This window comes from Akebia trifoliata, chromosome 11 (assembly GCF_017979445.1).
Source record: "Akebia trifoliata isolate Shusen 1 chromosome 11, ASM1797944v1, whole genome shotgun sequence".
In the NCBI taxonomy this organism is placed as follows: Eukaryota; Viridiplantae; Streptophyta; class Magnoliopsida; order Ranunculales; family Lardizabalaceae; genus Akebia; species Akebia trifoliata.
This window is the reverse complement of record NC_141385.1, coordinates 28,145,126-28,167,066: the sequence shown is the minus strand read 5'-3', so window position 1 is coordinate 28,167,066 and position 21,941 is coordinate 28,145,126. Positions and strand designations below refer to the sequence as shown.

Sequence of the window (21,941 nt, the reverse complement as noted above, 5' to 3'; positions counted from 1 at the left end):
AAAATTATGTGCTACAATTAGATTACACTCACACCAAATACAAAGTAGATTTTGAAGATGTATGTGCTCAGGTCAGGATCACCCCCACAAGACTTGTTTAAGATGTATCAACAAGATAGAATTCTACATATATGATGCTTGAGGTAACATTAGAATTGAAAGATGCATTGTTTCGTTTTGCAGAAGTAGATTCTGATTGCAATTGTGGCCCTCTTGCAACGGAATAGAATAATATGAGACGTGTTGCTGAATGCTTGAAGGTTTTTTACAATGCTACACAAATTTTGTCTACAACTAGATATGCAACAGTGAATCGATATTTCGATTTAGCTTATAGTATTTATTTGCAGTTTATTGAGTAGAGCACAAGTGAGCAATATTTTATTGTGTCGATGCTAATAGGAATGAAAGAGAAATTTATCAAATACTAGAACATCACTAATTTGGTTTTCGCCATAGCTTCTATATTGGATCCTCAACAAAAGATAAGTCGATTGAGTTTTACTTTCCACAAATGTTGTTAGAAAGGGCTGATGAGGATTACCAAGGAATCCAAGTCAGAACCTTTCCTGATTTTGTGTTATTTATTTCCTTGCTTAGGTTATAATTTAGTTTCCTATTTTGTTTAGGCTAATTTAGTGGGTCAGTTTCCTAGAATAGCTCCTAGATTGATTCAGTTTCCTATAATAGCTCCTAGATTGATTCTTAGAAATTGTATATGATTGTACAGATTGTTTCAATAAAATTAGAACAGAAATTTTCCAAACTTTTATTTATGTTTTCATGGTATCAGAGCTGTGCGTTCCTGCTGGCTAAAATTCTAGTTTTTTTTTTCTGATCGAAGCAAAAAAATCGATCATCGTCATCAAACATGTCAGGCAATTGTCCACAAACAGCAACAGAGAAGTATTCTAATGCCTCTCCAGATGTTAGCCATTCTCTACAGATTACTCAACACAAATTAAACGGGTCAAACTTCCATGAATGGTTTCAATCTGTGTTGTTAGTAATCCGAGGGAAAGGAAAAGTGGGCTACCTAACTGGTGAAATTCCTCCTCCACCAAGCAGTGATGCAAGTTACAAGACATGGGACGCTGAAAATTCCATTGTCATGGCATGGTTAATTAATTCCATGGAAACTCGCATAGGATGCACCTATCTGCTTTACAAGACTGCACACGAAATATGGAAGGCTGTTCAGGAGATGTACTCAAATCTTGAAAACACGTCTCAATGTTTTGAAATTCGTTCTCTTTTGCGAAACATAAGGCAGGGATCAATGTCGATAACAGAGTAATACAATCGGCTGATTGATCTCTGGCAAGAAATGGATTTGTTTTACACAATTCCATGAAAGTGTGCTGATGATGGAATATTGTATAATCAGGTCCTTGAGAAAGATCAAGTATTTGATTTTCTCCAAGGACTCAATAAAGACTTGGATGAAGTACGAGGTCGTATTCTTGGAATGAAACCCCTTCCTTCTCTCCGTGCGGTGTTCTCTAAGGTCCAACAAGAAGAAAGCAGGAGAAAAGTAATGCTGAACTCATCCCTTGGAATCCCAGAGGAACAATCTCAATGATCTGCACTTGCATCTACTTGATCTCAGCCTCAGAAGCAAAAAAGAACACCGTTTATGGTGAGTACTGCAAAAAGCCATATCACACGAAGGAGACTTGCTGGGACATTCATGGAAAACCCCGGGATTGGAAGCCACGAAATCAGATGAAAGACAACCCTCCAACCTGTGTAGCAAAATCTGCTGGGACAAAAAACCCTAGCACTGCAGCTTTTACTCCGAAACAAATGGAGATTTTGAGATCCCTTCTTCACCAGCAACAAATTTTTGAGGTATCAGGATCTACATCTAAAGCAACAATTGCACAACGAGGAAATATCTCCTCATCTCTACTATCACAGAAAGATGATCTCAATGACTGGATTGTTGACACCGGTGCATCAGATCATATGACGGGGCTTCATACAGCCTTCTTGAATTATAAAAAATGTGATGGTGAGATAAAAGTCTCGGTGGCAAATGAGAATACAATACTTGTGGCTGGAGTTGGAGATGTTTTCTGCCAAGGACTTTATTTGAAATCTGTCCTTTATGTTCCATGTTTAAGATACAATCTCCTTTCTGTTAGTAAGTTAACTAAATATCAAAATTGTAAAGTAACATTTTTCTGTGATCATTGTGTTTTTCAGGATCTGTCTTCGGGGAAGATGATTGGCAATGCTGAAGAACGACGTGGTCTCTACTATCTTTTTGATTCTTCTCCAAGGTTAAACCCACATGTCTCTTTCGGCATCTACTTCGTTAAATTCAGATGTAATTTTATGGCATAAATGCTTAGGACATCCTAGTTTTCCATATATGAAACATCTGTATCCAAAACTCTTTCTTTAAAAAGATCTCTCTTCGTTCCATTGTGAGTCATGTATTCTTGCGAAACAGTCCCGAAAAAATTATCCTGTTCACAATTACAAATCTTCAAAACCATTCCATATAGTTCATAGTGATATCTGGGGAGCAGCACGGATTGTAGATTTAACAGGCAAGAGATGGTTCATCACCTTCATAGATGACCATACTCGTGTCTATTGGGTCTTCCTTTTGAAAAACAAATCTGATGCTGGGCATGTGTTTCAACAGTTCCATAAAATGATAAAGAATGTGTTTCAATGCAACATTCACATACTCCGCACAGACAATGGAGGAGAGTATTTCTCCCAAATTCTAGGAGACTACCTCATTGAGAATGGCATATTTCATCAAAGCTCGTGTACATCAACCCCGCAACAGAATGGGGTTGCAGAGAGAAAAAATCGCCATCTGTTGGAAGTAGCACGATCACTCATGTTTGCTAGTGCAGTTCCACATCATTTTTGGGGTGACTCCATATTAACTGCTACATATCTGATCAATAGACTTCCATCAAAACCCCTAAAATCCCGTACACCAGTTAGTTGTCCCCAAAAAGAATTCCCTCATATCCGTTTAATCAACTCGCTCCCACCAAAAATATTTGGGTGTTCTGTGTTTGTTCATAACACTAATCCTACTCGGGGAAAACTTGATCCAAAGGCCATCAAATGTATATTCATAGGATATTCTCCCACTAAAAAAGGGTATAAATGTTACAATCCTATCACAAAAAGATTCTAGGTGTCCTATGACGTCACATTCCTAGAAAATCAATCATTTTATTCCCACGATTGTCCTCAGGGGGAGAACTTAAATGAAGACAATCATTGGGATCCTTCGATCTCACTTCCTGTGTCTTTGTCCCACTCTCCATCATTGCCTACGTTATCATCCTCTGAGTCTCCTCCATTACCCTCACAAGATATAACCTCAGGTATATATATATATATTTTTTTTATAAGTTTCAAAAAAATATAACCTCAGGTATTAGTCAAGGGGGAGAATCAATTCAACAACAGGGTGAACTAGTTGTTTACTCAAGGAGGCCCCATGTTACTCAGCAAACTCAGTCAGCAAAACCTTTGGCGGATCCACCACAAGATTCACAGAGAGGAGCTGTTACAATAGATGATCTAGATGTTCCCATTGCTATCAAAAAAAGAGGTAAGATCTTGTACTCAACACCCAATTTCAAATCATTTGTCATATTGTCGTTTATCTAACACTCATAGGGCATTCATATCTCAACTTGATAATGTAACAGTTAGAATTAAGAGGAAATAGTGATTTGATTAATTAGCCCTAATTAGGCTATGTAAGTATTACATAAGAGAACTAAAAAAGTGAAAAAACTAAAATAACCCTACAGAATTATTTAACACTCCCCTCAAGTTGTTGCGTGGATATCAATAATGCCCAACTTGAACAAGACATCTTCAAAGGAGGTTTTACTAACACCTTTAGTAAGAACATCAACAAGTTGTTGAGAGGTAGGAACAAAGGGAGTACAAATCTGTCCAGAAACTATCTTTTCTCTAATGAAATGACAATCAACTTCTATGTGCTTCGTTCTGTCATGCTGAACTGGATTTGCAGATATGTTAATAGCTGATTTATTATCGCAATATAGTAAGAAGGGGACCGGCACAGGAAGACATAAATCAGCTAGTAAGATTTTGAGCCATAACAACTCGCATACTCCAAGTGCCATAGCTCTGTATTCTGACTCAACACTCGACCGAGAAACCACATCCTGCTTCTTACTACGCCAAGTTACCAAGTTACCACCAACTTTAGTACAATACCCAGAAGTAGACAGTCTATCAGTCACTGATCCAGCATAATCTGCATCTGTCCATGCCTTAATGCGAAGATGACCGGCGAAGACGACAAACATGTGCAGGAGAAGCAGAAGGAAGAAACCCAGGAGGTTGGACCATATAGACTTCTTCCTGAAGATCACCATTAAGAAAAGCATTCTTGACATCTAACTGAAAAAAAGGCCATCCTCGATAACAGCAACAGAAAGGAGAACGCGAATGGTGGTCATCTTGGCAACCGGAGCAAAAGTTTCCTGATAATCAATCCCATAAGTCTGAGCATAACCTTTGGCCACCAGACGGGCCTTATAATGAGCAATGAAACCATCCGGATTATGCTTAAGCGTGAATAGCCAACGACAACCCACAGCTCTCCTTCCAGGCGGAAGAGGCACAATTTCCCAAGTTTGAGTCTTTTCAAGAGCAGTCAACTCATCAATCATAGCTGCGCAAGCAATAGCATCTGCAACAGTAGTAGGAAGAGAAACAGCGGAAACAGAAGCAAGAAAACTCTAATAGGAGGGTGATAGGGCAGAGTTAGATATATAATTTGAAATGGGATAAGTACAAGTGCGCTTACCCTTACGAGTGGCAATAGGACGATCATCACAGGGAACAAACAGAGGCGGAGCCGGAGGCAAGGAGGCAAGCTGGTCGGACATAGAAGTAATGATAGTATCACGTGAACGTCGAGAGTAAACCTGCAATGGAGGAGAGGACGAACTAACAGGGGGTGGAGAGGGAGGAACAGGCAGGGGAAGGGGAAATAAAGAAGGAAAAAGACATCAGGTGAACCTAGAGGAAACCACTCAGATTGAATGCCAACGGACCCATTATAATGAGTATGCTCAAAAAAAGAAACATCTCGATAAATGAAACGTCGTCGAGAAGGAAGATGGTAACAACGATATCCTTTCTAGGTAGAGGAATAACCCAGAAAGATACATTTGACGGTCTTAGGGTCAAGTTTAAAACGATTTTGGTCAAGAATTTGAACAAAACAGACAAACCCAAAAACACGCGGAGGAAGTGGAAACACGGGACGATCTGAAGAGAGCTTAGAGAGGGGTGTGACAAACTGAAGAACACTGGAGGGGGTCCGATTAATAAGGTAAACAGCAGTAAGAACTGCATCAGCCCAATAGGATTGGGGCACGTTCATGCCAATCGAAATGGCACGGGCTAACTCTAGAATATGACGATTTTTTCTTTCTGATCAGCCGTTCTGCTGAGGGGTCTTAACATTGGACATTTGATGCTCAATGCCAGACTCTAAACAAAGTTTCAGGACCTCACTATAGGTATACTCAGTACCATGATCAGAACGGAAGGTCTTGATGGTACGACCAAATTGAGTTTGAACCATAGCAAGAAATTGCTTGAAGATCCCATAAATCTCACTCTTGTGTTTCATAAGATAAACCCAAGTGGTACGACTGTGATCATCAATGAACAAGACAAAATAGCAAAAACCAAGAGTGGATGTAGCAGGGGAAGGACCCCACACATCAGAATGAATTAAGTCAAACATAGCAGGTGTAGTAGGATTCATACTAATAGGATAAGAAGAACGCACATGTTTAGCTAATTGACAAATTTCACAAGAAAAATCAAACACATTGTTATTATTAAATAAATTAGGGAACATGTGTTTCAAATATCCAAAAGAAATATGGCCTAAGCGTAAATGCCAACGCATTACAAGAACCTTATTAGATTAACAACTAAAACTACTAAGCTGAAGAGCAGAATGGGTGCTAGGGGAACCGGGAACATCCCGGAAATACAATCCATTCACTTCACGTCCAGTGCCAATCGTCCTCTTCGACTCCAGATCCTGAAAGACACAATGAGAAGAATAAAAGGTTACACTGCAATTCAAAGTTTTGGTAAGACTACTAACGGATACCAGGTTAGTAGTAAGTTGAGGAACATGTAGTGTGTTAGTTAAGGATAAAGAGGATGTAACAGGTAAAAGACCTTGACCAGCTATGGAAGACAAAGAACCATCAGCCAGGCGAACCTTTCGATGACCAGAGCAAAAAAGGTTTGAAATAGGGAGGACATACCGGTCATGTTAAGGGAGGCACCAGAATCAATGATCCATGGTGAGGAAGTGATGGAAACACTGTTTATAGATGCAAAGGTACCTGAGTGAGCGAAGGTAGAAACCAGCTGAGATGAAGTCTCTATCTGATTGAAAAATTTTCTGAACTTGTCAAGCTCAGCTTGGGAAAGAGATACCGAGTCTGATGAAGATGTAGTAACTGAAATAGTTGCTGAATCAGTAGTCGACTGAGAAATTATATGAGCCGAAGATCGTTGAAACTATTTACGTTGCTGATTAGGATGACCATGAAGTGCATAACATCGAGCCTTCACATGACCTAACTTTCCACAATAATCACACTTATGTCGTTGACAGGTAGGCATAGACCCACTGGGGGGTTGTGGAGAAGATATGCGAGTAAGCATAGCAGAATGATCTCCTAAAGAATGAGGTAGGACAGCTGCACGACGACTCTCATCCACTAAGACATATGAATAAGCAGTCTGTAGCAACGGAAAAGGATCCATACCCAATAAATGAACTCGCGCATACTCAAATTCGTCCCGGAGACCCTCTAGAAACTGAAAAACCCGAATCTTATCCAGAATTGACGAATATAATGTCTCATCAAGAGGGTCCTTCCAAGCATAGGATGAGGAATAGAAAGTCAATTCTTCCCACCGAGCACGTAGCTGCGAGATATAAGTGGTAACTAAAGAGTCTCCTTGGGAAAGACAAGAAATCTCACGCTCCAAATTGAAGATCCTGACATTATTCTGACGTTGTGAGTAAATACTCTTTGTGGAATCCCATATCTGTTTTGCTGTCGAGGAAAACATAAAACCAGCCGCAATGTGTGGTTGAATAAAAGTAACCAACCAAGAACGGACCATAGAATCATTAGCAAACCAATGGGAGTAAGAATTGTCAGTCTGTGCAAGTTGTTTGTCTGTCCCAGTGAGGTAACCGATTTTCCCTTTTCCACCAATGAACATTTCAACTGATCGTGCACAAAGGAGATAATTAGGACCATCTAATTTCACGGTGGTAATTTGAATACCGGGAAAGTCAGTCGAATTAGAGGTAAAACCACCCGATCCATTACTATTACCAGTGATTGAGGAAGAAGACACCTCGGAAGCCATTAGAGAGTGGATATGTTTTGGTTTGAAGAAAATTCAAACAGGAAACTAATCGTAGCACCCCACCGGTGACAATATACGATCGTAAGAGGCGTGAAGGATGATCAATTACTACTGTAGGTGACCCGATCAGCCACTCGATGTGGTTACAACTGTCAAATAGCAACTCTGCTGTGAGTATAGTCGCAAACAGCAATACTGCTGTGATCGCAAGCACTAAACCAGTCGTTTTCTGTGATTTTCAGCTCCAACCAACAACACTGTGATGATCGCAGACTCAAAAAACCACTAAACAGCAACTCTGCTGTGATTTCCAGACTCAAAAAATAACCCTGTGATGATCGCAGGCTCCAAACTCAACCAAACAGCAACTCTGCTGTGATTGACAGACCAAAACAGCAACTCTGCTGCGGTTTACAAACCAAAACAGTCACACAGGGGTGATCGCAGGCTCCAAACAGACATTTTCTATGATCGCCAACCCTTGTGGAGATCCAAAACTGTGTCGCCTGACTTAGTTTTCATCAAACAGCCAAGTTGTTGTCATCGTCAGCCTTTGTGGAGATCAAAGATGCCATCGTCAGGCCAAACTAACCCCAACCAACAACCTTGCTGTTGCTGCTACCTTTGATAGTGACTACACTACTGCCGTAGAGATTCAAACAACCCTATCACATGATGTGATTAAGGTGTGGAGCAAACAACCCCCGTAGGGGTGATCTAGTTGTTGAAGTCGAGAGCTGTTGATGATAGGTTTAAGGAGGGAAAAAAAAGTTACAGCAAGAAGGAAGAGATGACAGAGAGAAGAGGGGACGATGGAACCTAGCTCTGATACCAAGTTAGAATTAAAAGGAAATAGTGATTTGATTAATTAGCCCTAATTAGGCTATGTAAGTATTACATAAAAGAACTAAAGAAGTGAAAAGACTAAAATAACCCTACAGACTTATTTAACAGTAACAATTCCAACAAATATATGTGATGCCTTGAGAGATTCAAAATGGAAAGCAGCAATTTTGGAAGAAATGAAGGCACTACATGACAATGATACGTGGGAAGTTGTAAATATGCCTGAAAGGAAGAAGTTAGTGGGTTGTAAGTGGATTTTTACTATGAAGGTAGGCTTGGAAGGGAAGATAGAGAGATACAAGGCGCGTTTGGTTGCTCAAGGGTACACGCAGACATATGGACTTGATTACGAAGAAACTTTTGCACCAGTTGCAAAATTGAACTCTATACAGGTTCTCTTGTCCATGGTAGCCAACTTAGATTGGGAATTGCACCAAATGGACGTCTCAAATGCTTTCCTAAATGGAACTCTTGAAGAAGAAGTCTACATGAAGTTGCCTCCTGGCTTCGAAGACAAAAAAATCGGGATCAGTATGTAAACTAAAGAAGTCTCTGTATGGTTTAAAACAATCCCCTAGGGCATTGTTCACTCGATTCAGCACGGTTATGAAAAGTTTTGGGTACACACAAGGGCAGGCAGACCACACCCTATTCATAAAACAGTCAAAGGATGGAAGAAAATCAATCTTGATTGTGTATGTTGATGATATGGTGATCACAGGAGATGATGAGATTGAAAACCTTAAGGGTCTATTACAGACTGAGTTCAAGGTTAAGGATCTTGGAAAACTTCAATATTTCCTAGGAATGGAGATTGTCAGAAGCAAAACTGGTATTTTCATTTCTCAAAGGAAATACATCCTAGATCTATTGAAGGAAACCGGGAAGCTTGGTTGTCGTCCAGCTAGTACTCCTCTGGAGAAGAATTGGAAGCATAAGATTTCTAAGAATGATCCTCCAGCTAACAAAGAGAGATATCAACGTCTCGTGGGAAAACTAATCTATCTATCACCTACTAGGCCTGACATTACCTACAGTGTTAGCATTGTTAGTCAGTTTATGCATGCTCCTACCAAGAGACATCAGAGTGTTGTTGATCAGATTCTTAGATATTTGAAAGGAACTCCTGGCAAGGGTATATTATTCAGAAAGAGTGATAACGGTCGGTTGAAGGATTTGCAAATGCTAATTGGGTTGATTCAATTGAGGACAGTAAGTCAACCACTGGATACTATACAAAGCTTTGGGGGAATGTTGTTACATGGCAAAGTAAGAAGCAAACTATTGTGTCAAGGAGTAGTGCAAAAGTAGAATATAGAGCAATTGCACAAGGGATTTGTGAGTTAATTTGGCTTGAACGACTATTGTCAGACTTAAATGTTCAAATTGATGGTCCAATAAAATTGTACAGTGACAGTAAGTCAGCAATAGCAATTGTTCATAACTCTATTCAACATGATCGGATGAAACAGGTTCGCATCGACAGAAATTTCATCAAATCCGAGATTGAAAGTGGAAAAATCAATCTGTCCTATGTGCCATCTGAATCACAGGAAGCAAATATCCTCACAAAACCTTTACTTAGGGTCGGGTTTGAGAAAAATGTATCCAAGCTGGGAATGATTGATATACATTCACCAGCTTGAGGGGGAGTGTTAGAAAGGGTTGATGAGGATTACCAAGGAATCCAAGTCAGAACCTTTCTTGATTTTGTGTTATTTATTTCCTTGCTTAGGCTATGATTTAGTTTCCTATTTTGTTTAGGCTAATTTAGTGGGTTAGTTTCCTAGAATAGCTCCTAGATTGATTCAGTTTCCTATAATAGCACCTAGATTGATTCTTAGAAGCTGTATATAATTATACAGATTGTTTCAATAAAATTAGAACAGAAATTTTCCCAACTTTTATTTATGTTTTCGAAAGTATGGAAACAAATCCAGTGAGAGTAACAGAAATTCATGAAACATTGAAAAGTCTTTACAATAAATATGTAGCTCACTCATCTATGTCAAATCAGATGTTTCCTTGGAATGGAGGTGTTGATAGCAGTACTAGTGGAAGTTTCTCATTGGGTGATACTAATAAAATTAATAGCATGACTTCACGTAATACCACTGCGTCAAAATTAAGGAGTTTTGAAACATACCTTTGAAGAGAGTTCAAAAAATGTTCAAGTGAAGATAGATTTGGAATCTTATTTGGAAGAAACTACGTACCCAATAAAAAAAAGAAAGAAAATGTTTGGATGATGAAACAGTTGACATCTTAGGTTGGTGAAAGTATAATGCACATAAATTTCCTATTATGGGAAAAATGGCATATGATATCTTAGTGATTCCTGCATCAACCATTACTTCAGAATCAACCTTTAGTACTGGTGGGAGAGTAATTGACCGATATTGATCTACTTTGCATTCAAAGACTGTTGAAGCATTGATATGTGCGCAAGATTGGATTAGAAAAAGCTAAGAAGGTAAAATTTTAATTTATTTGTTAATTTTTTTTTTTTCTTGATCGATAAAGATAAATTTATTGAAATAAGAAAACAAGGGGGGTCGAGGGGATCAAACCAAAACAAAAAGAAACAAAGCAAAAGAAAAGCAAACAACAAACGAAAACAAACACAAGTTACTCTCTCGATAGATAGCAAACCCTATCCCATCTCACAACGAAATCTTCAAAGAAAACCTCCTTAAATTCCTCATAAAGTTTACTCCAACAGAACATGAATTCCAAAATAGAAAGCACTAATCCTTCCAGCGTAGACTCTTTCCCCTCAAAAATGCGACGATTACGCTCCTTCTAAATACCCCAACAAATTGCGAACGGAACCAAAAACCAAAGAATCCGTTTTGAAGACGAGAAAGAACCTCCCCACCCCAGCCTAAGATCTAGAGCTGACTTAACTGATCTGGGAAAGCAACCCACTAAGCTAAACAAAGATAAGAAATGAGACCAAATATAATGAGCCACCCGGCAATGAATAAGTAAGTGATCCGTTGTTTCCGCCTAAGACTTGCACGTATAACACTAATTCGGCGAAAGAAAACCTCTTCTGATTAACTGGTCCATTGTTGCGAGTCCCCCTAAAATTGCCAATCAAAAAAAAGTCAAAATCTTAAGAGGAATCTTCCCACCCCACACAAAAGAGTGGGGGAAGGTCATTGCACTACTTGAAGCAATTCTGTCATACAAGGATTTAACCGTAAACTTCCTATCCCTAGTACCTCCCCACAATCTCTGATCTTCCGAGAAAGTCTCCATGATACTGCTCTCCACCAAAAGAATTAATCTCCCAAGAGTATCCACCTCCCTATCATTAAAAGTTATTCTGAAACCGAAATCCCAATTAATCACCCCATTATCCATACGTTTAAAGTAAGAAATAACTTTATTTTTTTTAGTGACAATTCAAAAAGGTCCGGAAAGGAGTCCTTAAAAGGTCCGTTCCCACACCACCAATCTTCCCACATCAATTTGCTACACTATTAAATTACTTATAAATTATGATTTTTTCTATATGTTATTTTGTGTTAGATGAAGGAGTTGTTAAAGACAACTATGCACTTGAAATTGTGCTCAAGGCTATTGATGAAGTTCATCTAAATGAGGATTGTGGTCCCATTGTTCAAGAAGATCCTGATGATGAGAATGAAACTACAACACTAAATCTATAAAATATCAAGTATAGGTTTTTATAATTTTTTTTTTTAATATTAATTTTCTTAATTTTTAATTATATGAACCCAAAAGCCTTGATTGGAATCTGACTTTTCCTTGATCCTTTGTTATTTGTTTACAGGTTTAATTGTTGAAGGGGAGAAGATCACTATTTTTGTGGTTACCAAGATTTTTTTTTTTTTACTTAGTTTCAAGTTATATACAGGAATTTGACATTTTTCTTGTTTTCCACTATTTTTTCAGTTTGTGTCCTTTCTTTTTCTTAGATGGAACACAATTTGTTAACATATTTTTTTGATTTGTTGGACTCCCAATTAAATCAATGAGTAAATGGTATTATATATCATAAAGTTGTTTCCCGAGTTGTCATAAAATAAGAAAGCCTTACCAACTTTTGCTAGCCACCCCAAGATGTGTGTTAACAATGCTCCAAAAAAAATATATATATATATCAATTTATTTCTGTTTAATTTGTGTAGAAACAGGGTATTATTTTGTTGGATCTATTTTTTGTGGATCTGAATCTTGTGAGTTGTTGCACTCTAAGGTTTTTTTATTATATAATTTTGCTGATGTTTGTTCATGAGCATGTATGTGTTTGAAATGAAAAAAGGATTGCTTAGGGTTTGATCTTTTTTCTTTTTGGGAGTTTAGGAGCTAATTTTGGGAACTTTTGATTACTTTAAAGGGTAATTTTCTTGTTGGTTGATTAGAAACATAGCTGATTCTCACATAATCTGAATCTGAATGAATTTCTTTAGGAAAGATAGAGTTTATTATTAGAAAAATTAAAGGGTTTTTTTGTATGTGTGTGTGTTTGATTTGTCCATTGCATGGTGTTGTTGAGCATTGTAGTGGCAATATGTATGCTAAAAAATTCCTTAGAAGCTTGTCATAGTAAGAGAAATTATATCCTCTGCCAGATAGAATAGAAAGAAAACACATGCAAATCCTTGTGATTGAATGTCGACAAGATTGCTATTCAACACTAGTTTGTATTCTATATTACAATCAAATAATTCTATATTACAATCCATGGGAGATCAATTTGTTGATTGTTCATATATTCATGGGCGCAATAGAAATATTTTATATTTTTCTTGCATGCCAAATCAAACTCAATGAAAATAAAAAGATAATTAGTAACCATGTTTTTATTAGCAATATTACAATCAAAATGTGTATTCAGGACCACTAGTGAGCATACTTGAAAATTTGCATCTCATATTCTTCGAGGAGATTTTATATGAATTCTTAAATCAATAAACGAATTTTCCAATTAGAGTCATGTGGATAGAATCGGAACCGAAGGGTAACCGTGGTTTTATTGGTTCCAGTTACGGTTCCAAATAATTTAAAACCGGAACCGATAAAATAAATGGTTCATGGTTCTAGGTTGCTTAGGAACCGAACCGGAACCACCCCTATGCCAAACACAACCATGATTTGATATTAGAAATCTACAACAATTAAGTTATGGTGTTCTTTAGTCTTCATAAATTTCTTTCCCTACAAAAAAAAGGAAAAAACAAAAAGAACTGATGAGTTAAATAAAGTTAAAATAATAGATATTAAATGTGTGTATGTGTCTGCATTTTCAGCTTCTCAAATGTGTCATGTCACATGCACGCAGACACAATCCTCAATGATTCTATCATTGATGAATCTGCAACTCTATGGATGGATATTTCCCAAATATATATGCCTCTCCTCTAATTTCTCCCACTCAATATAGAAAACAGGGATGGTCAATATTCATTCTTCTTTTTTCGTCCTATCTCATCCCTTTCTTAATGAAACCAGAGGCATTTTTCATGATCTGGATTGCTTTCTCATCTTATACTTAGGTCTGATCCGCTATAGAATTTCTGCTACACGGAGTCCTTCCATCTCGTAGTCTTGTTATCAAGGGCCTCGTTTCAATAAACACACACACACAGCACTCACCCGCATACATATAACATATGCAATGCACATGTTGTTCAACTAATACAAAGAAATACTACATGGATATTGATGAATAAAAGAAGAAAATAATTAAATTGGGAAATTTGAAAACAAATATAAATCGTCATAAATGGTACTATAATAATTTTTAATTAAAACATTAACATTAATACTTAAGAGAGAGAATTTATAGTGCACATCATTAAAATTGGTCTAGCAAACCTAACCCCGGCAAGGCAATTAAAATGAACATGAGATGCAAAACCTTTGAAAAGAGTGGTTATCTACTACTACTGGGCAGCATAACCACTCAAATGAGAAATCTATATTTCTTAATTGACATGATATTCTACAGTCTCCGAACGTTATTACAACAGGGAGTGAAGTTCTTCAACCTCATAAAGCAATCAGTTTTAGATCACACATACCTAAAATTTGTCAAGGGAATGAAGTCAGCCAGTTTCCCATGCTCTGAGTCAAGATTCTGTGTGTCAAGAGCAACCCTCCATACCTCACCATCATTCCACACTACAGCATCTATAACAGGTCCCCTATCATCATAGCTCTGAAACAGATAAAGAAGAATACTTCTAAGACCGGCACACATTCAAGGGGACAGTTTTGAATTATATATCCAACAAAATGGTAACTCACGTCTGCTTGTTTTTGAAGAAAATCAACCCTATTTTGAAGGTCTTCACGGGTCTTTTTCAAGTTCATATCCTCCACTTTAATGTGTTTCTGGAAAAAGGCAATATGTGAAAAATTATGTATGGAAAAAACTTAGACCACTTAAATGTTAACAATTTCATGTTAAGCATACATATGGCCACCTCCTCATCAATATTTATTTCCTTCCATATCCCCAAAAATAGCAAAAAAGAAGAATATAATTGATAGGACAGTAGAAATCACAGTTTTAGGCAAAATTCAATTAATCCCAAAGTGAGCAAAGAAAGTACTCCAAACATTACAATGAAGCAAAAGATGATCTACCGTTTCCCCGCTAGATTTACACATTGAACAAAATTGGATTATGATTCTCTTGCGCTTGATGACATAGTGGTCAACCTTTAAAATTTTGTTTAAAGCAAGGCCAGGAAACCAAATGGTGTTGAGTAGACTGCCAAATAAAGGATCTCACTAACCATCTCTACTACAGAATGCATCCAAGACTAAGATGTATAAGACATCACAAATTGTACTTTTTCATCATAAGTTACATTTACATTCACAAGACGACATGCAATACAATGGAAACAAGACATCCATGCTTTCAAGCTCAAAAGAGGAGTATAACCTACGTAACATAGCAACATTCTTTTTTTTTATCGATAAAATAGCAACATTCTTAACAACCTGGTCAAATTCATCCAGATTCTTTACAGCTTCAGCAATTGCTTCCTGATTTTTCTCATCCCAATTTTTCTTCCTTTCTTTCTGTCAAAACATGTTCATAAGACCTCAAATGCACAGGGCATAAAGAATATCCAATAGTTTCAAAGTGAAATGTTTACCTTCAAACGGGAAGTCAAAGTGTCTGTGAAAAGCTCATAAACCAATTTATAACCAACATGCCACTTCCCAGAAGGATTTTTCCAAGAGGGATTTACAAGCAGTCGCGCTCCTATATTAAATTAAGACATTAAAACACATTTAAAAAAAAAACAAATAGAATATTCTGTTCTCAATTATTCAGACAGGGATGATATAGGCCAAAATTATCGAGCAGGCAAAAACACGGAACATAGAAACATAAATCTATCAGAAAAAAAAAAATTTGATGTTAACACAAAATAATGAACACATAATTGTTGAAGCCTTGGAGGTAACTCTTGGTGACTAACTTCTAATTTTATTTTTCCTTTTTGAAGCGTTGGGTAGAATTACTACGCTGGATCAATTGATTAAAAGAAGATTCCATACGCCAAATTGTTGCTTATCGTGCCTCAATGATGGTGAGACAATGGACCATTTGTTATTGCATTGTGCTCGTACTCGCCAGGTATGGTCGCACTTCCTTGGTCTCTTTGGGTTGGCTGGTTGCTTCCTTTGCACATTCAAGGATCTTCTTGCTTCATGGTTATGTTGGGGCTCACACATTAGAGTTGCAAAGTAGATCCTTTGGAATCTACTCCCGTTTGCTATTTCTTGAGGAATTTGAAAGGAGCGGAATAGACGAATCTTTGAGGATAAAGAGAGCAATCTGCTGGACCTTATTTTAGAAATCTTGGGGTTATTGGTTTTTTGGGGAAAAACCTTCAAAGCATTCAAGGGAACTTTCATCGAGGATTTCTAGTTCGTTGGGATTCTATTTGTACTTTAGATGCTTCTTAGTTGTTTTTGTTTTGTATCTTAGGGGCCTTCTCGTCCCCTTTTTTCTAATAAAATTTTAACTTATCAAAAAAAAAAAGAAAAAAAAAGATAAATTTAATAGCAATTCAAAGCTAAGTCAAGCGCCCTTAAGAAAATCCATATTAAACACAAAGAAAAATGGAAATCTATAATGTGAAAGTGATCTGTTAGCAGAGCACGATTAGGGCTTTCGACTACTAGGTATTCTCATCATTTCTGTGATAAAAATACAGGTCTTATTATGTACCTGAAGCTCCATGAATATAACCATCTGCATCAGCGCTCACCACTTTTGAGGTATCAATGTCACCACTCCCTGTACTGCGGGGAAAAAAAATTGCCAGTTAAAAAACTTCTTGGAATACTAAGACAGCAAATTCAAAGCCAACAAAATTCTACATGTAATTGAAGACGTTCAAATATACCAATCAAGGACATCAAGGACTTTTGGCTTGCCATCTGATGTAACTTCTAATCCAGCAGCGGCTGGATCTATCCCAGTATCTGAAAGCAAGCGGAGATAATTAAAAAAAAGTTCTTAAAACGATTCATTACATAAGCATATTAGTAGATCGACCTGTGGAAATTAGAAAACAAGTTAAATAAAAAAATCTAAGCTTCCAACATGAGAACCCCACATCCAAATACTCCAACTTCTCAATAATGACACAGTATCAACTTATCCAAGCCCGTGCAGTTATGAAATAAATAAATAATGTCCACAAGACAATTTAGGATAATAAAAAAGTCAAAAATAAAACACATATATATTTTTCTTGAGCAACTTAAAGGCTGTGATGGATCAAACCAAAGGTCTGTCGTGGTTTCCTTGAATACAATAACATAGAGAATCATTAATCTTTCAATTTGCAAGGATTATATTTCAAAAGCAAGACTTGCATCACCCACAATCCTATACCTAGTTGAATTTGAACACAACGGAATAATACAGGAATCCAAGCAATAATAGTAAGATAATAATGAGAAATAAAGAAAACCAGACACACGCGCACAGAAAGTTACATGGTTCACCGCTAAGGGCTTCGCCCACAGGTGTTGATTATCAAAAACATGTGCAATATGCAAATTGAGCGAATTACAAGAGAGATTAATTTCCGTAGCCATCAAATCCCCTTCAATCAACCAAATACCTTCAATTGAAGCCCTTTCTAATCTCTGGAGATAACCTACAGTACCTAGGATTTCCCTCCAATATCTTGGAGCTCCTAGGGCTTCCCCCAGAATTTCCTTTGACTACTTTGGTATTATATTGGGATGCTTACGACTTGTCCCAAACCCTTTTTTTATATAGAGGAAACCAGAGATTGAATCCCAAAATAAGAAGGGAAACCCCAAAGAAAGTTGGATTTCAATAGAACGGGACTCGCCACATAGTTTATTGACTATTGGATAGATCCTACCTAAACCAGTATTACCATCCACATTTAACTTTATATTCAAATGTCTAGTAATGCAGTTCCTATTTGAATCTAACATTGTGTACACTAGTTTTGGTTGGTGAAGTTGGCTAATTGCTATTGTCATATTTCTTGGTTGTATAGGATTTGTTTCATGCACGGGATAGTTCTTCATCTTCTTTTTCATTTTTTCTGCCCCTTTGCTCATTGATGGTTGAGGTGGAACTCAACATGCATGCTCATGATTGCAGCACAAGTTACAACACAATTGAACTAATAAAGGTCAATTCAAATCCATGTTCCAAACAGGTAAGGTAAGGAGCCAAGGAGCCTTTGTGTGTTGTAGACAAATTCTAGATGGGATTCGTTGCTAACCAATGTCTTGATTTGAGAATAAAAGCTCGTTCTCCAAGTGTTGTTTGCAAAGTAGATTTGGAGAAAACCTATGATCACGTTAGTTGGAATTGCTTAAAGTACATTCTAAGACGTATGGGGTTTAGGTTCTAGTGGATCTATTGGATTATGTTGTGTGACTCTTCGGCTTCCTTTTCTATTCTTGTTAATGGTTCTCCAGAGGGTTTTTTCAAAAGCTCTAGGGGCCTTCACCAAGGAGATCCTCTTTCCCCATTTTTATCCTTAGTGGTTGTAGAAGCCTTGGGAAAGATGATAGGAAGAGCAGTGGAGAATGGGGATTTGGGTGATTTTCACCCAAGCAGCAGGGGTCCGTTAGTAACTCAATTACAGTTCGAAGATGACATCTTGGTCTTCTTGGATGTGGATATAAATCAAATCAGATTCATCGAAGGTGTGTTGTGTTGCTTTGAAACTGTGACCAATCTTCCAATGAACCTTCGAAAGACTAGACTTTTTCCCGTGGGGCAAGTCGTAGATGTGGATGTTATAGTGGCCTATTTGGGTTGTCAAGTAGACAATCTTCCTTCTTCATATCTGGGTCTCCCCTTCTGGGCCCCTTACAACTGCAAAAAGTGTATGGGAGCCGATGATTGAGAAGGTTTCTAGAAGATTAGGTTCTTGGCAAGCTAATTATTTGTCTAAGGGAAGGAAGTTTAATTTAATCAAAAGTGTGCTTTATAGCATCCCGATCTATTTCTTCTCCCTTTACTCGGTCCCTAGAATTGTGGAATTGAAACTAGACAAGTTATTTAGAGATTTCTTGTGGCATGGCAAAGGTGGAAAAAATATACTTCATTTAAGTAAGTTGGAAAAATGTTTGTACGATTAAGAGCTTGGAAGAGTTGGATTTTAAGAATTTAGCATATTTGACTGGGACTTTAATAGGAAAATGGCCATGGAGATTTGGGGTGGAAAGGGAAAGTTTATGGAGAGAGGTTATTGTAGCTAAGTATGGGGAGAAATTATTTGGTTGGGAAAGAGGATTGGCGAAGAACACATACGGGTATAGTGTTTGGAAAGGCATTCACAAAATTCTACCACAATTTAAAAGGAGAATAAAATTTAAGGTGGGAAAGAGAGATAAGGTTAGGTTCTGGGAAGACTCGTGGTGTAGGGAGGGTCCCTTAAAAGATAGATTCCTGACGACGTTTGCTTTATCAAACAAGAAGAGTTCCTTAATTCCTAGTTTCATGAAGGTGAATGTCGGGAGCACAAGGTGGGACTTGGGTTTTAGATGAAGGTTAAATGATTGGGTAGTGTCGGAAATCACGGAGTTATTAGGAAGTCTAGACAATATTCCAAGAGTTTTTAATGGGGAGGACTTGAGATGTTGGAGCACTAATAGTAAAGGTACTTTTTTTGTTAAAGACTTTTACAACGATTTAATTAAGAGAGGGGGGCCTACTCTCCCTCATACCGCAATGTGGGGACCAAGGGTGCCTTCGAAGGTGGCCTTCTTTATGTGGACAGCAATCCAAGGAAAGATTCTTACTCTTGATTAGTTGAGGAAGATGGGTTTTTGCAGAACGAATGTCTGTTGTATGTGCATGTGTGATGAGGAGATATTGAATCACTTTTTAGTCGATTGTGAAGTTGCTGAGGAGGTGTGGGTTATGTTTCTAGCTCATTTCGGCGTGGAATGTTGTCTTCAAGGAACCTTGAGAGGTGTGATGGTTGAATGGATTCAATTGGGAGCTAGTTTTCACTTGTCAAAGAGATAGATGTAGAGTCTCACCTCCTTTCGCAATTTCATGGGGCATTTGGAAGGCGAGAAACATAAGAACTTTTGAAGGAAAATCGAGTTCGATTCAAAAGATTTTTATGGAGATTTTGGATTTAATATTCTTCTTGTGCAAGATCTTCAAAGAGTTTAAAGGGATATTCTTTAAAGATTTCTTAGTTTGTTGGGAATTTGTTTGTAACGTATCAGACTCTTAGTTTTCTATAGCTTCCGATTGTTTCCTTTTTTCGCTGTTTTTCTTGGTTGGTTATCTTGACCACCCCTTTGTATTGCTTTCCCCCTGAATTATCAAAAAAAACAGACTACTTGAGGGCCATAGCGAAGGGTACCAAAGTAAAAGGCTAAAAGCCGCAACAGCACTACAAAGTGGCAACCTAATAATGCAGGGACCAACTAACCACTTATCCCAAAAACCGTGACTGATAAGAAAGGCCAATTAAATTCCCTTATCATTATAGCCAGGAACATGTGATATATGCCTATATTTAAAGATAGGAGAAGAATAGTTATGTTGCATATGATGCATGGTAGTGGGAAGGGATTGGTGTGTAACTTTTGTATGTGGGTAGTTGCTTAAACAAGGAGGTTTTACTTAGGGTAGTTTAAAGGGGTCTTTAAGAAAGGAAGAAAGAAAGAAACTGTTTTCCTTTAATATAAGAGTGGTATGTATGTTGTTTCCCTTTTTAATAGGAATTTGTTGGGTCAAGCATCTTCATTTAAATTGCTTTTTATCTTTAAGAATTATTTTGGATCTGAAGACTAATCATCTTGAATCGGTTAATTTGGAGGTCAGATTGAGATCTTTGTCAATCTTTTTTTTGGTGATCTAATCTAAGTAGGTCTCTCTCTCTGTCTCTCTGGGCCTCCGAGACCTTCTGATGCGTGAAGATGTTACTGCATCATTGAAAATGTAGGGAGTGTCCGTGGTGGTAAAGAGATATATGAAATTAACTTATTGCAATCCAAAATCATCAAACAATGAAAAGAGTAGTAATAAATCTTGGAAGAAAAATAAAAAAAGATTACCAAAGATGGCAATGATGACACCACGCCCATCATAGTGAGGGTGAGCTTCGATGAATCGATCGGCTCCAATTTCCTTCTTCGGCATCAGAGAAGCTAAGAAAGTAGATTCGTTTAGTTTAAAGGAGCCAAGTGCGGCACCATTTTCTTCAGTAGGAGCAGCAGCAGAAGAAGAAGAAGATAAGGAGAAAGGCATTACCCTAATTTCACAAAACTCTCTAAAATTTGTTTGCTTTTTTCTTCTCTTTCTAGACTTGTTAAAGAGGGGTATAACAGGAGGACTAAGAAATGGCGTAGAAAACAATGGCGAATGGAATCTATCCGAACATAATACAACTTTTAATAATGCTGCTATCATTTTATTTAACCTCTTTATTAGGTAACGGCGAATCGAATCTTTCCAAACATACAACTTTTAATATTCATTTAACCTCTTTATTTAGGTACAATTTTTCTTTTTTCTCTTTTTTGGTTGGAAAATAAATAAATAAATAAATAATTTTGTCGGAAAAATGGTATTCTATAAATCGAGGTTTTGTATATGAAGAGGTTTAACAGCAGGAAGGGACGTTTAGTTAGTGGATGCCGGAAGAGGTTATTGGATGGTTCACTTTATTCCAAGTATTTTCTTGTTCTTTTTTTTTTTTTTATATTTGAAATACCTTATGTTTTAAAATCCATACATGCCGTTTAACTTTCGTTCTCTATTATGAACTAATAAAATGACCTAAATACCCCCATCTTCAATCTTTATGTAAAAAACTATTGATTTTTCTTCTGAAAAGTTTTCATGTTCCTCGTCATCCATGGTAAATTAACTTTTTTAAAATATTTCACTTCATCTTCTATCTATCATTTTTTACCTTACCTTGGCACCATATAGAAAATATCTGATTCTATCATCTTCAATTTTTCCAAAATATTTTATTTTATTCTTGAGGTTTGAAGGTTAAAGTCGATAAACTTCTAAAGTTGGAGATTAGGGCAAAAGTTTTTACCCAAGAGGTCAAGGATGATATTTTTATATTATGTTTAAATATGAAATTTTTTTAGTTTATTTATTATTATGTTAA

General features: G+C 37.2%; 1 protein-coding gene across 2 annotated transcripts in view; it reads right to left on the bottom strand.

Moving 5' to 3' along the window:
- Positions 1-21,326, bottom strand: part of TPP2 (tripeptidyl peptidase ii) — a 71,990-nt gene extending 50,664 nt beyond the window's left edge. The window contains exons 1-7 of one of the 2 annotated variants that reach the window (XM_086457357.1): positions 20,872-21,325; positions 16,698-16,776; positions 16,520-16,593; positions 15,435-15,544; positions 15,277-15,357; positions 14,572-14,658; positions 14,346-14,482 (exon numbers count right to left, since the gene is read on the bottom strand). In XM_086457357.1, coding sequence (XP_086313483.1) covers positions 14,346-14,482; positions 14,572-14,658; positions 15,277-15,357; positions 15,435-15,544; positions 16,520-16,593; positions 16,698-16,776; positions 20,872-21,226 — 923 coding nt within the window. In that variant the 5' untranslated portion in view covers positions 21,227-21,325. Of the gene's footprint in view, positions 1-14,345; positions 14,483-14,571; positions 14,659-15,276; positions 15,358-15,434; positions 15,545-16,519; positions 16,594-16,697; positions 16,777-20,871 lie in introns of both variants that reach the window. The other variant, XM_086457358.1, reaches the window with a different exon arrangement.
- Between the last annotated feature and the right edge of the window lie 615 nt (positions 21,327-21,941).